This window comes from Battus philenor, unplaced genomic scaffold (assembly GCF_028537555.1).
Source record: "Battus philenor isolate CCGP_79_NKW_IND1 unplaced genomic scaffold, ilBatPhil1.0.hap1 SCAF_23, whole genome shotgun sequence".
In the NCBI taxonomy this organism is placed as follows: Eukaryota; Metazoa; Arthropoda; class Insecta; order Lepidoptera; family Papilionidae; genus Battus; species Battus philenor.
The window spans coordinates 3,767,299-3,783,090 of NW_027181686.1; the positions used below are offsets into that span (position 1 = coordinate 3,767,299).

Below are 15,792 nucleotides of genomic sequence, written 5' to 3' on the forward strand. Positions count from 1 at the left end.
ATATATGTAAAATATATATCAATAGCGAGACGAGCTGTGATTATTTACAACTAAACCACCAAACAAGTAGTACGATGACTCGAGGCACTCTGTTTATTCTGTATTGCCTATTTGCGGTTTCGTTGCAGGTTAGTCGAACTGTGCTTCTGTATCTAATCAATAGTATTCCTTAATTTTTTATAGCCTTTTTTTAGTCACATTAACTTTCAATTTTTCGTCTATTCCAACTCTTAGTGATTTTAAATAATTGTCACAAGTATATATTTTTTTAGTCACATATATAAATAATGTATCATTGACACAATAGAGTATCACGAAATGCGCTATAAATTTAAGAGTTAAACCACGCCTGGGCCTGGCAATTTAATTGAGAAAGAGAGTCTTAAGTTTTTTACTCCCTGAATATGCAAAGCAGTTAACAAGTTAATATGGCTGCAGATAACGCACTGTGATCGAACTTAGATATCCTCTTCATAGAGAGCGAACTAACAGGACAATTATATTTGAAGTGATGCTCTATATTATGTAGATAAAACTACTGTAATGTCTTTATTATGCTCACGCCTTAGTCTACAGGCTTTTATTTTACTTGTATTTAAGAAACTTTTATTCGTTTTTTCATTTTAATGTCATACGTAAAATGTTTTATTTGAAGCAAATTATATCACATTAAGTGTAAATATCCGTATCACAGAGTCAAGTGGATACTGCGCAAATGCGCAGTGTAATTTCGTATTTATATTTATGTTAACTGACGCGTCTCCTCAGTTGCGAACAGCATGCAGTTCAGTGTGGAAGAAATTGTTGTATTTAATGCAATGTTTATACTTACGTGAAGCATTCTTTGTAATATAATTTTGTAGTGTGTATTTGAAATCCATTAACCAGTGAACAATGCGTCTGTCTGTGTTTGTGTGGTTACTTTGTTTTGTTTATTATTCCGAACAGGTAACTATTTATAATATGTGACGTAGAGATCAAAGCCCTATGAAGTGTTATCAATACTTGCTTTTTATTTACATTAGCTAATTTAATTTAATTATTTGTTATTAAATTTAAATTTATTTAAGGTTTATATTTTTTTATTTTAATAAGTAAAATGTTGTTCATTAATATAAAAAAGATAAAGTACAAAAATGATGTAAGTATAAGCTCAATATATAGTCGTCGTTATGGGAACTCCATGCAAAGTTGCATTAAGTAGTTCAACTTTCATTCGGAACATTTATATTGATTAGTATTGATCTTTTGACCTCGGATACAAATGTATTAAGGTTAGGATTTTAATACACTATCAAGCATATACTACATATGCTTCATTTAACATAACTAGATTATGTATTTACTCATAACTAGAATTAAACATAGATGGCAACATTGTATCAACAAATTGTCTTATCGTAGAAGTGTTTAGTCTGTCTATATTTACTCTAAGAATAAATACTCATACAAAAGATAATTTACTATGTCATTAGAAGATTTACCATTATTAACTAACGTCTTACAGTGCCTCCTATAGTCTTCTAATCTATATGAATTAGGTTAGATTTTAGTGTACACTCAACTACAGAAGACATTTGTGACGCCAAATATTTATTCATTATTTTATTAATATTAATGATTGGCATTTAATAGAAATAATATAAAATCCCTGAAGATATAATAGTGATGTCTTACAGATCAGACTTATTGTTGTTTTCAAGAATACTGGAACGTGTACCAATACAACTTACTGTTCCTTGAGAAATAAATATGCCTAAAGCTCACAAAACTAAACAATTAATATAATCTAGTCAACGAAATAACTAGGAATAAATTAATAGTAAATTTTTACGCGGTGTTGTTAGGACCGTGAGTTACAACAATGTGATCTAAAGCAATAAGCATTTTATTTTTGGATCGGGTCTCCAAAGTAGCATTTGTCATTAAAAATAATAATAGCAAAGAGGCTTTCTGATCCATGCTAATCGTAAATCGCGATAATCGACCAGTCACCCGCACGTTGAATACATATAAGTCTCCGTAAACGTCACCTTTTTTAAACGTATGGAACGTATAAAAAAGGTGACTTAAAAGAAAATAATCAATATTTATTGTATTTATTTAAGCCATATCAGCGTAGTTTTCGTAAATACAACAAACTTATTTTGTTTAATACCGGCGACCGTTTCGTGGAACCCCTTTCATTGTGACGGAATGCATAAAAACATTCCAATTAAAACGTCACATGCGCAAGCGGTGAATCCCCGTTAATTTTATTCATGTATTTATATTAGTATCGTTATAAGACTATAACCGTGATTACGCGTGTACGTCATAAAAAATATAGGAAGAACCCAATTTGATAAAAACTAGAATCGATTAGTTTTCACTTATTTATAGACACCAACGTAATACAAAATCAGATGAAGACACTGTTATAACACCTGCATATTACTTTGTGTAAGGAACTGTCCTCTAATATGTGAACTCTATATGTGAACAATTTAGCATAACAATAATTATCTGTGCAGAAATCAACGCCTCAAGATGACAGCTACGTGGCCGCGGTCGTGGAGTACGAGGTCAGAGCTAACATCGAGACCAACGTCCAGAACTACGTAAAGCTTGTTAAAGAAGCCGCCGATCAGGTACGTAATAGGGATTGTCTGATATATTGTGTAATCTAGACGTATTTTTGTATAAACGAATTCTAATAAAATCTCCTGAACAACAAAATAATATAATTGGGACTGGTATATTACCTATGCCCGAAAAATTTATAGAATATTGTGAGAACATAGTATTGATATCCAATTCAAATTTTGTAAATATTATTTTTTTTTTGAAAAATAATTACAATTAATAAAGTTATTAATCTCATCAAGATTAATATTCCCCCACAAGTTCCAAAATATACTGATTTAGATATTGATAAAAATATTCTCGGAAAGACCTTAACAAATACGGAACTGAATACTAACATCCCACATATAACTATGTGCGGAACTTATTATTCAATAATAAAAATGATTGTATTTTTATTCTCACTTTTGTTATTCTTAATACAAAGAGTAAATCTGGCAGCAACCGGAAAAGTTACAGCGACCTCTTCGAAGTCCATGTAACAATACTTCTTCCATACAAATTAGAATAAACCTTGGAGTGTCCATTTAATGATAATTCTTATCCTTAGGAATATTGTCCGAAGTTTACTCTATAGGAGGAGATGTCAAAGTACCGATTAAATCCCTTAAGCAACTGAAATTTACCAATTACCCAGAATATATATTTTCGTTAATAGACAAACCCGTAGGTCGTTTCGTAACAGAGAACTACAAAAATTGTACATTATTTTTTAAAACTGTAACTACATTTTATATGCAAAGAAGTAATTATTGTTTATTATAAATATTTACCAGTAATTAGACTAACCGGAACAGTTTTACCGTTCGTTAGATACAGATTACTGCTATAAGCTGCACAGTTCCGATTGGAACTATCTTTTAAGTGTATATTAGTCTGTCATTATTATTCATCTATATTTATAGTACAGCTATTATATAAGTACTAGATATCACTTGCTTGCTTAGCGTCGAATGCGCTACCTTTTGTAGGTATAATTTCAAAACGACTAAAAAACATTGTCGCTTAGTTTTTTATACACGTCGCATCAATATAAATCGCTTTACGGGTGGACTTTTATTTAAATTACATTTTTAGTTGACGTCTATTAAGCGAACGTATCTCCAAACTTCAAGTCTCTGTGCCATATAGTTCCAGAAACATCGTGTATAATCGGTATATAGGCAGAAATCTCTATAAATAGATTGATAAATTTCGTTTCTGCGACGATGGATATGATATGATAAAGATCTTTACCATGTGACTAGTAATGTACACTTGTAGACATTATACACAGTAAATACAAGCATGTGAATAACATTTAATAAGTGATTTTGTTTAATTTTTTACTTTATAAATTTTGATAACATAAGTTTTTTAAGTAATGCTATTCTGATTTTTATTCACGGTTGTAATAAATAAAAGTGTAAGATATAAAATCAATGATTCTAATTCAAACAAAAAATAAATGAAATGTATATTCCACATACGTAAATAAGACTCAAAATCTAATCAATGCATGAGACTCAACATATCACACAGCTGATTGTTTGTTGTTTGACAGAATATATATATTCTTTTATTCATTTTTTTATATTGTAAACCAAACCAATGCTCCTTAAATAATAACAATTCTCATGAGTGAATAATATGTCATTGGTGGCGAACATGAACCTGTAGACGCCGCATAAGTAATTCCCCTACTGGGTGAACCAACAACAGATAAGTCGCCGAATACAGGCAACAGAAAACCGGTAATCGTTATCGATGGTAGAGATGAAAGAAAATTATAGCGAAACTATCAACGTCGATAAAAAACGCGTTTCCTGTTTTCACAAAATTTTATTATTTATTTCATAAAGTTACTTTTTTTTGTGCTTAGATATTAGTATCGTAATAAGTTGGCCAACTGAAAATAAAACGGAACGAAACGGTAAAGTCCCTTAAGACTCTTCTATAGAGTATTTTATGGTTTAGTAGTTATTTTATGTGCAAAAAATAATAAACACTCTTATTATTATTTTAGATATGAATAACTTTCAAACATTGATTCTTGATTAATTAAAATAGAGAGGAACCGTAAGACGTGCACTGTTGTACATAGGCCTCTCTCGTTGGAAAAAGCCAGCATCCACTGCCTTCCGACGACTTTGATAAGATCCTATGACCGCCTTGTGGGTGAACGACGTATGGGGCGCATTCCGGTCACTGATCTTCATATCAGAACCACAGATGCAGCTGTAGTTGGAAGAACTTTCATTAAACGGAATAACTTTGTACTATTCCCTTTACTCTCTTGATGGCATTTATTTGATAATAGTATAATAGTAATAATGACCTTGATTTTTTTTATTTTTAGAATGCGGACGTAATCGTCTTTCCGGAAATGACACTAACTCGAGGAGCGCGTCGTGTGGTGGTACCCATTTACGGAGCGCTGAAAGATTCACCTGTTCCCGCTCTCAGACCTGATTTATACGATGCGGTAATTTTTTTTTATATTACATGGTGTAAACCAAATGTTCATCTGTTAAAGTGTTACGTCTTACCATAAAATGATCTTATGATATAAATGATGATAAAATGTATCTTTGACGTCCGTGCCTTGCAATGGACGGTCAGCTGAAAAAAGAAACTTTTTAAATCCATTATGTGATAATTCAGAGAGATTACACGAAAGTGTGTTATAAAACGGAATACAGTTGAATATGCAGCAATGTATATATTATAATATTTATTTTTAGATTTTGGTTTCAATATCGGAAGCCGCTCGCCAGCACCAGATCTATGTGGTAATAAACCTGCAAGAGCTGATGGACTGCAACAACGCCCCGGGAGAGTACTGTCCGGAGCAAAAGAAGTATCAGTTCAACACTAACGTTGTTTTCGACAGGACTGGTGCCGTTATAGATAGGTAGATCTACTATTATACTATACTGATACTACTCGATAGTTTTTTAGTTCTTAATAATAACACCCATTTTTTAACACGGTAATTTTTTACACGAATTTAAAATGGCGCGGTTCACCAATAAGAATAAACACATTTTTTACCGGAATTTTTCATTCTTCAAATCAAACGACAGCAATGCTAAATATTAGTATATCTGACATATTTACTAATCATAGCATTTTTTGGTTCATTAATAAACATGTACGCTTGTTATCAGGTAGCGACAAATAGTTACAAACTTGATTTTTATTTTTAATTTCAATATGTATTTTTACTAAATTACACAAATTCTCTCCCACACACCACACACGTTTTATAAATACCTATGTAATAAAGATTTCTTTATATTTTTTTCGAACCTTTTTAGTGGAAAGAGAGTTTAAGCGTTTTTTCATTTTACGCGTATTTTTAAAACTGTAGAATATGTCCCCAAATTTACCACGTGCCACACGTATTTTTTTCACAATTTTGTATGAATGTATTTATATTGTAAGCAAAATTAGGTGTATTAGCTTTTTTTTATTATTGATATTTTAAATTTCAGATATCGCAAGATAAACCTGTTCGGCGAGTTCACACGCACGCCGGCGCTAAAGCCTGACCTGGGCGTTTTCACCACGGATTTCGGCGTCACCTTCGGCCACTTTATCTGCTTCGACCTGATGTTCCAAGTGCCAGCCGCGCAAGTGGTGGAGAAGAACAACATCACTGACGTTATCTTTAGCACAATGTGGTTCTCTGAGATGCCATATCTGACTGGTTAGTGGAACGCTGATAAAATTTATATCATCATCATTATTTGCTGTAAGACGTCCATACATGCTATATATAGGCCTGCCCTCAGGTTTGTTGAAGAACCGGTTGGGAGCGGCCTGCATTCACCGTCTTCCGAAAAAGAATCAACAAACTCAGACTTTTTGTGATCTTTTTCACAAAGTTTAGTGGAATCATTTCACATGATTTAGCAGAACGATTTATTCACAAGTTTTATTATCTTTCAAAACTTCTATTGAATTTTCATAAGTTTTTTTTTTAATAAACATGTTAATTTATTATACAATGATTCAGAGACATTTCACTACACTGTATAGCAATATTGTACACAGTTTCTTACAGAGAGTTATTAATTGTATGAAGTCTATAGAAAAGTAACAAGCTTATGTTTATTTCCATCGCTAGTTTTATGTGCAAAGTTGTGGTTTTTACATTTAATAATATTTTCACATAAGATGATAGGATATAAGTGTAAAAAGATTGTAAAAATAAAATAAAAAGGTGTAAAAAGGAGTGAATGTTTAGGTCATTTTCTGTCTAGTTATGTATGGTACACTATTCCAAATACCAATGGTTTCCTATAAACAATGATCCTGTATATTGACTGTATTATCATATTTTTTTCTATACAAATCGTTTCGTAAAGAGGCGTTGTGAAGGCGTTAACTCTTATGTTAAAAATTGTACGAAGCTAAAGAAGAGCGCTGTCTCTTCTGTATCATAAAAATTATATGGATATCAACAGCATCACTTTGAAAGTAATCCATAGAACATAATCGTTTTGTTTTTTTTTATTTCGAGTGCAAGGACAGAATAATTATATTTATATTTATCAGCGATTCCTATTAAAAGTGTTAACTTACATTTCAGCTACGGAAATCCAGGAAGCTTACGCCTACTCCATGAATGTAAACTTTTTAGCGGCCGGTGCCAACAACGTGGGATTGGGAAGTGCAGGTAATATTTTTCGCCTTACATCCGGATTGATAGATTGACAAGTTGGTGAATGAGTATTACTTTGTTGCAGTTAGCATATACTAATTACACATATAACTTAAGCATTTAATTTTCATCTTCATATACAAGGGAACGGAGAAATATTGTATTATCAGACCTTTCACAATGGAGCTTTTATGTCAAAAGTGGTATTTCTAGGCAAAAGTTCCACTGTGATTCTTCTATTACAAAATTAGAGAAAATCTATTTCTACAACAGAATAAGCCCGCTATAGATATGATATGTAGTGACAACTAGGGATAGTATCATTATTAATATGTCAATGTCAATATATGTCGTCCATAATCCATATGGATTAACTTCAAATGAACCTGGTTAATATATTTACGATTTCTATTGTTCCAGGATCTGGTATATATTCCGGACGTGCAGGTTCTTTGATCAGCGTCATGCCTGGAGTCCCAACGACCCGCTTGCTGGTATCTAGAGTGCCGAAAATCCCTGGAGAGGTGAAATTCCGTTTTTATTAGTAATTTATAATGTATATAACAATATCAGTCATATTGTTTGATATTCAATTTCACAAATGTACCTAATTAAGGTCGTAGAACAATTCATTCCTCAATTTTGTTATTACTTGAAATCCTTTGTACAGTAATGGCTTTTTACTGCTTTTGTTTGATAATTTTTTTTAATTAGTTACACATGAAACTTGAACTACGATTTCAATGTAAAGAGATTAGAGTATTTAGGTTCTCGGCCGTTTTTCCAAAAAAAATGTACTGGTTATTTGTAATCTTATCGAAAAAAAAATTATCTCGACCCAGGTCAAAGAGCCCTTCCCAGGTCCGATTAGCGATGACCCAAAGTCAGTGGACAATCTTGTGCTGATCAGCGACCCTTCACTGCCGTCCCACGTCAGCCGTCAGCTGGTGGAGGGTGCTCAGGAGTTCATCCTCACTACTAATGAGGTGTCATGCAAGTTCCGCGTCAAGCTCCGACTCAGCGATAGTGAACAGGTAAATGGACGCTTATATTTATTTTTATACGTATTGTAACAAATCATTGAAAATATGGTAACGAAGTTTAGTTGCCTTTATCACTTTATTACTGCATGATTATAAAATGCGAGTCATAAATGCATGAGAAACATTTTATAAAATCCGCATACGGTCTTTTAACATAATATCCAGGCTAGAGGATATGACTTATAAATTGTTTAGCTTACATGACACCTGTAGCAGCAAGCATGATTTTTTAATGTGGAATTTATATAATTACTATATGAACATGTGTTGATTTTTTTAATTAATTCGACTCAATCAAGCCATGCCTTTTCGGGCGACTACATATCTAACGAACGCTGGTCAATCGACTACTACCGTCATCAAACAGAACCGTTGAAGTTACCGCGTCCCGACGTGTGAATGTCATTTTAAACTAACACCACTGTCTCATGTAAGAGAAACAGTTTTTTATGTGCGAATTTTTTCTTATCGGAAAACTATCAAATATCGGAAATAAGGTACTTTGTGAAAAACCTTATTTATTGTATTGTCATCAGCATGTTTTTGTTATTGCTTTGTAGTGCATTAACACATGCTAGGCAATACCAGCGGTGAGTACCATTTATGTATTTTTAAATGTCACCCATCGCTTGTTTTCACTGTTGCTTTTAGAATCACTTTTGTAATTAGAACATCGTCATATTCAATTGAGGACAAGGAAAATTTTATTTCTCAACTATAACTTTAATGCATAATATAACAATAGACATACGGATAGATAATTTATGTTATTGTTAAAAATCAAGATTATATAATAAAAATGTCATTGATATATCATCTTAAATAGATATAGTAAGATTACAAATAAGGAGATTTTTACAGTTATTGAAGTACTTGTTGAGATACGTAGATTTTCCTCTTTGAAAAAGACCGTGTATAAGTAACACTGTTTCTGTTTTCCTCTTCTTTGTAACTTGTAACTTTATATGCACTAACAATAAACTTTCATGTTATATCCCATAATTATTATTAACGTAATTTGTAATAATAACACCAATTACCAAACAAAAAGTAAACAAAAAGTATTAAACAAAAAGTATCAAAATATTGGACTACAATATACATGACGAAGCTTAAAAGTGTATTGCACCAACTACTGTAAAAGATATTTATGGAAAACCCTGACCGTGTTTGTTGTGGGTTCTTCCCTGATTTTGTCGCATTCGGAACCTTCGTATATTTATTTTTAATGGAATGATGACAACTATTATTGCCTATAATAAGGTATCAATACAGTACTAGTTTATTTTTAATTGGGCTTTTTCAAAATTATTCTTTTGGCGCGTACATGTGGTCACAACATACAACTTCCACCATCCTCGTTTTGATTACCCTGCTTATCTGGTCGTCCATTTTATTTTATAAAATCTGTAATGTCTGTATGTACTGTTGTCACCCTAACCAATATTGACTTTATAACGTAAATTCCAGGGTCCTTATTACAGAGCACTTGCGAAAGATAGTTTCAATGTATATGCCCGGCAAACGATGGGAGTCGCGGCTTGTTCGTTGACGGCGTGCAAAAATAACACCATAGAGTCTTGCCCGTACAGGTAATTATCATTTTTTGACAAAGAACTACTTTTCAGGGTAATTAGGAAGTACTAAAAAGCGGCAGATGGCCGTTGGGGACAGATCAATTTGGAAGTTGATGAGGGAGGCCTACGTCCAACTGTGGATGTCCAATGACTATAATGATGACGATGAACTTAAAAACCATATTTAACAATAAAATGACCACTGTGCGCATAAAATATGATTACGTTAAACTTGAAAAATACCAAGAAATAAATGCACATTATGAAAACGCAGAAGTACAAATTAAATAAAACAAACCATAACCTCTTATCAAATCGAGTCGTAATAAAAGAACAAAACCTAAGAATAGCAATATGGTACAAAATAACTACTAACTAATTGTTTATTAGATTAACTGAAATAACTAAAAAAGTGTTAAATGGCCTCAGAGGCTTCAATGGTCTGGAGTGTAGACCATAGACTTGCAAGCGCACCGAACGACTTCCTCCTAAAAGATGAACAAACGATCCTGTTAAGGAGGTCGATTAACGTGGGATGCAGACCGTTTCCAAACGGTCCTGTTGGATGTCGAAGATGGCTAGCGTTGGACGTCCAATGGCTATCATGATGATGAACTTTCCTTTTCGCAAACCAAAGTTACTTTTTGATTAAAATACGGTTTATTAACGACTAAAACAGAGAGCCGTTTGCAGTTTAAAGAAAGACGAATAAAATATATTTAAAGCCCATAAAATCTCGATGATCAATGTTTTAAAATATTATTAATTTTAATGAAAAAAAAACTAAAAATAATGGGTCGCATCTTATTGTCAATTGAATTTTATCTTTGAAAACTGAATAAAAAAAGAACTAATTTTTTAAAAAAATTTCTGTACGTTACTTATTAAGGAGATTCAAATAGATCATTAAAGTTCAAGTGAAGAGGTTACTTTAGATAGAAAATTTGTATATAAAAGAATACGAAACACCGACTGGTTTCAGGGAAAAAAGGCAAATCATCGGCATTTGCAAATGACTCATAAATTAGTCATGGTGCCGAATCAAATAGCTTCATCACGGTTCTGTGTTGTGATAGCAATTGATCTTGATAATGCATGTCAATATTATATTAAGTTGTCAATAAGTATTGATAACTTAATACTATGTTAGATTGCAAAAAGAGTAATTTATTATAAGTTAGGTTGAGTTTAATGTTTAATTTTGTAATCTTACAGATTCAAAAATAAGGATAGTGCGGAGATAGAAGAACTTGAAATAGAGATGACAACACATCGCTTACATTACAACAGCACGCTTCAGTGCAGTGACATTGTATATTACCCAGTTTCAATGCGAAATGATAAAGTTCCTGTCCGACCGAAAAATTTCACCTTTGTTGTAGACTCCAAGGTCGATTCACAGAACGTCCCCTCGAGTGACAATAACATCGACGCAAATCTAAATCGAAAGGAACGTATTACCTATAAATTAAATGCACCACAGACAGGCCTCGTTGCGTTTGGTGTGTGGGGAAGAATATTCAATAGGGACGTTGGGTACCATAAGGAACCTACAGAAGATGACTTGCGGAATTATATGGAGATTGAAGACTGGATATTTAAAATTGATAAAAAGCATAAAGCGACTATTTAAACTGATAGAAGATATTAATTCTGTTGTGGCAGTCATTCGTTTAATTAAATACTATGGTTTTTTTTTGATTTTTTTATTGAATTCGATAACTTAAAATCTGAACAAAACTACATTACGTTATTTCCTGTTTTTTGTAAAATATATAACGTTTAATTTGAAAGTATGCATTTTATTTTAATGCATGTCCCGTCAACCCGCAATGCGTATTTTCTAAAATTCGTTCTTAGTTGATCAGCAAGCGCGGGTGTAGAACGTCCGCCCAAAAGGTGAACAAAGGACATTTTTTGAAGACGGTAGATGCCTATTGTAAAACTACGATGCCCTTCTGAAAATCTAAGGCTCTGTGTCCGGCAATGGAACGCCTATGGCTGAAATGATGGTTATGATGACGAAACTTTATTGTCCCGGATACATCGATGAGTAAGTACATAGATGCAATTTACATTACAATCTGTGCTGTAAAATTCTGTCGAGTATTCGCAAGACAGATTTGTTACCAGTCGATAAAGAACTAACCATTAGTCATAACAAATCGAAGTTAATTTTTAGCAATGATGACGTCGTTGAAAACATTTAGTAATTGTAATGTATTAACGTTACTTTTAAAATAGATATATAATACATAAAAATCTTTCACGAATGAACAAAAATATTCTTTCGAGGATTCTTCGACTGTTTCTCGAATTGTGATTTAAATTATTTATTACAAAAAATGATCTCAAGTAATAATTATTGTGAGGTTTCAGTAACCAAAATTCTGATGTCAAGCCTGACAAACCAGGTAATTCTTAAGCTGTTGAAGTACAAATTGAATAAAAAATAATGAAGTACATATATTTTATGATTACGAGTAATACAAATTTGCACAGCGTACGGAACTAATTAACGTAATGAATAAACTCACCGCATCGCTTGCTTATTTGTTTACTGTTCGTTAAAAAATCCGTTTGCGCTGTTTTCTTAAATATCAGAACATTGTTCTTACCTTACATCCACTAAAGTAATTCATTTAATTATAGGGGTTATCGTTCAAAATGTCGGTGGACGCGCATATTAATTTAAACTATTGGGGAAGTCGAATTTATTTCGATACGTGTTTGCGAAATAGTGATTTTAGCACATCTTTACGCATTTCTAGCATCAATATCCATTCAATCAACATCAATTCAGAAAATTCAATTTGTTTATATATCTGAGTCTACATAACGTCATCATTAGTATAGTTACTTTAGATCCTTACAATGCTTGACTCGTTTGCTTTATCTCCAAATGTTACCGTATAAACTTTAGTAGCTATTGAATTGCGAAAAATAAAAACAACAATTAATGTTAATATGTAGTAATCCGAATTTTAAAACGCTTATTCTTTCTGTATTATTATTGCGTTAAATAATATTTCTAAAAACCATTGCTTTTAATGGGGTGTACCATATATTAATTGATAAAATGAGAAAAAAAAACCTTTAAAGGGATGAATGTGTAGCATTCATCCCTTTAAAGGTTTTACACCTTTAACCCAATCACACTGTATAACCAATTGCCCTCTTCTTCATGTCCCTCACCTCCATCCAACCTTTGTCTGGTAGAGTTCACTTCGAGCGATAAGACCGTCTCTTGTACCGTATGAATTGTTTCTTTTTGTTTTTTCCACTATTTATTGTGTATGGTGTACAAAAAAGTATTAATAAATAAATAAGTATGTAAACCAGTAGAATATATTTTTATTTTTAATACTCTCATAACTTTTAGTGCTCTACGTGTATTGCGAGCTACCTTGTATTGGAATTTACACTTTTGTTTTCCAGCACTACACATACATGGCGGCCGCGTTCACCGGGGTGCGTAGCTTTAGTGGGATGGCGACGGGCGGCAACAGAATCTGCTCAGTGGTGGCCTGCACTGGCGACACCATAGAGACTTGTGGCAAAAGGTTATACACACTGCAAATTACGTACATTTATAATTTAGAGCATAGGTTACGACCTTTTATAGGCTAGTCCATTTACTATCAAATAGAATAACGACATCTTTTACGAAATAATCTTTAAGAGTAGAAAGCTTTTCTATGTTAACCGAAATGAAACATCATTGTGCGAAATAGCCGTACGGCTGTCTCAACGGAGTCACCATCATTGTCATGTCAGCAGATAAAGGCCCACTCCTAGGCATAGGCTTCCTCCAAAGATAGTCACAGATATAGATCTAGTACTGCCTGCAATTAGTTACTTTTCGCGACTTGCACTACGTTGTCGGTCCACCTAGTGGGCGGCCTACCAGCTCGTTGACGGAAAAGCTTGCTGAACATTATCTGAGATCATATACCTAAGACGAGGACAAGAATACGGAAAATAATCCATTCTATGTTAAATGACGAATTTTTAAATTTAAAGGTATATTAATTAAATTAGCGTTGCTTTGTTAATTTTTGTACAGTTATGGCATATAGTACATATTAAAAAAGTACAGTGTTACCAATTTGAATGATAGCGTAAAAAAACAAAAACGAAACGTAGTAATATATCTTTTACAGCCTCAGTTCTTCACAAAACTGTCTGTTACAGGTTCTCTAATTATACAGCTAATGCAACCGGAATATTCGAAGAGTTAAGCATAACAGCGGCGGTTCCTACTCCAAAAATTGACAAAATACTACGTGCATCTGACTCTGTTTTCTACCCTGTGTCATTAGATACATCGATAATGCCTTTGAGACCGCAACAGTATACATATGAAATCAAGATATTAGACAATGAAACATCTAATTACAGTTTTAAATTGAATAACATTACATCAAACGTTTACAGCTTTGCCGTATGGGGCAGAGTGTTCATTGATGACGGACAGAATCCGACACCGCCCCTTCGTTATAATAATTCGGCTTCTAGTAATGCATTAAATATAATACATGCCTACATGTCTGTACTTTTGATTTTTTCTTTATTCCTCGTACTGCGCTAAATTTACTGAAACATTACTAAGATTAGCATGAAGTCCACCAAAAATTTAATAAACTATTGTTAAATACTTAAATTGCTTTTTTTTGAATGTCTCGGAATATACTAAAACAATGTTTTTGCTCCAGGCCGGTTTTAAAATTTTTTTATTAGTCATTAAACCAATGTTGATCTCTTTTGCAAATGTACCCAAGTCATTTTTATAAACTTCTTTAAAATAAATTGTTAATGAAACATTTTTTTTCTTTTATTTTCCACTTCGACATTATTGTTTATTTGCGTAATCAGTAGGTTATTTGTAATTCATAAAAATATTTCTAAACTTGCTATATAGTTTGAACTATGAGAATCTGTTTTGATCTTCATGTAAAACATTTAAATAAAAAAGTTCGTAATTTAAAGAAGATTCAAGCTTTTTACTGATTAAGTACATTGGTAACTAACACCATATTACAAATACGTCGAACTTTAAGGATTTGTGGTGTAGTTTAACAAGTTAGGTAGGCAATGTTAGAGACAACACCTAGCGAGCTGGAGCACAAAAATTAAAATGCTTGGATGTAAGATAGACATAGTTTATTTAAAAGTCATCTGCCTACAACTTCAGATACACCAACGCCGTAATAAATTATTTGCAATACGAATGAAATAATTTTTACATAAAACTTTCACCACTCGTTTGTACATATTAAACATTGATTCAAAATTGATATAAGATAGGCTCTTACTTTCATATTCCATCAAGCACTAAAGATTTAATACAAATTCATAAACAACAACACATATATCAGTTGACGCCGTTCGCATTATATTTCATATTTTTCGGCGCAAGACACGGTTTTGACAACCGCCTACCAATCATACGCCGCGCGTGCTTAGATTTTGCGCATGCGCAGACCGATAGATTGACAGATAGGCGAAAGCATTTTGACAACTGTGATTATTTCGCTACATATTGAATAAATAAGACTAGGTTCGTATAACATATACGATCAAGAAGTTTTTAATTAGTTGAGACAAATCTTCCGTAAACAAACATATTACTTCGTAAACTATGTAATTCGTGGACGATTACTTACTCGCTGGTCTGATCACGTCAAGTCTATAATGTCTTATTTTAACTGCTTCAAAGTAAACAGAGTACTATACAAACAGCTTTGTGATCATTTCCATCAAGGCAATTCAAGACGGATACGGTCTTCAGTAATAAAGAACTGTAAATTAAATTATTCCATAGATAGATCACGACGCTATGATACTTATGGTAAGTCATAAAATGTCCAATATGGCAATGTTTACTTATTATTGTACG

General features: G+C 32.7%; 1 protein-coding gene across 5 annotated transcripts; it reads left to right on the top strand.

Moving 5' to 3' along the window:
• Positions 1-54: 54 nt before the first annotated feature.
• LOC137924004 (vanin-like protein 2) lies at positions 55-14,676 on the top strand. Of its 5 annotated transcripts, none has more exons than XM_068767295.1 (10): positions 55-128; positions 2,514-2,630; positions 4,964-5,089; positions 5,349-5,518; positions 6,102-6,316; positions 7,202-7,288; positions 7,694-7,797; positions 8,116-8,307; positions 13,332-13,456; positions 14,088-14,676. In XM_068767295.1, the coding sequence occupies exons 1-10, from the start codon at positions 75-77 to the stop codon at positions 14,482-14,484; spliced, it is 1,587 nt and encodes a 528-aa protein (XP_068623396.1). In that variant the 5' UTR covers positions 55-74; the 3' UTR covers positions 14,485-14,676. The 5 variants fall into 5 exon arrangements, with proteins under 5 accessions (XP_068623396.1, XP_068623394.1, XP_068623395.1 ...); XM_068767293.1 differs by lacking the exons at positions 13,332-13,456; positions 14,088-14,676 and adding exons at positions 9,787-9,908; positions 11,109-11,686; XM_068767294.1 differs by lacking the exon at positions 55-128 and adding an exon at positions 760-948.
• Positions 14,677-15,792: the final 1,116 nt, after the last annotated feature.

Coding starts and splice junctions, on each gene's coding strand:
- LOC137924004 (XM_068767293.1), top strand. CDS start 75: ATGACTCGAGGCACTCTGTTTATTCTGTATTGCCTATTTGCGGTTTCG. Junction 5,519..6,101: donor ACTGGTGCCGTTATAGATAG/GTAGATCTACTA, acceptor TTTAAATTTCAG/ATATCGCAAGATAAACCTGT. Junction 7,289..7,693: donor CGTGGGATTGGGAAGTGCAG/GTAATATTTTTC, acceptor CTATTGTTCCAG/GATCTGGTATATATTCCGGA.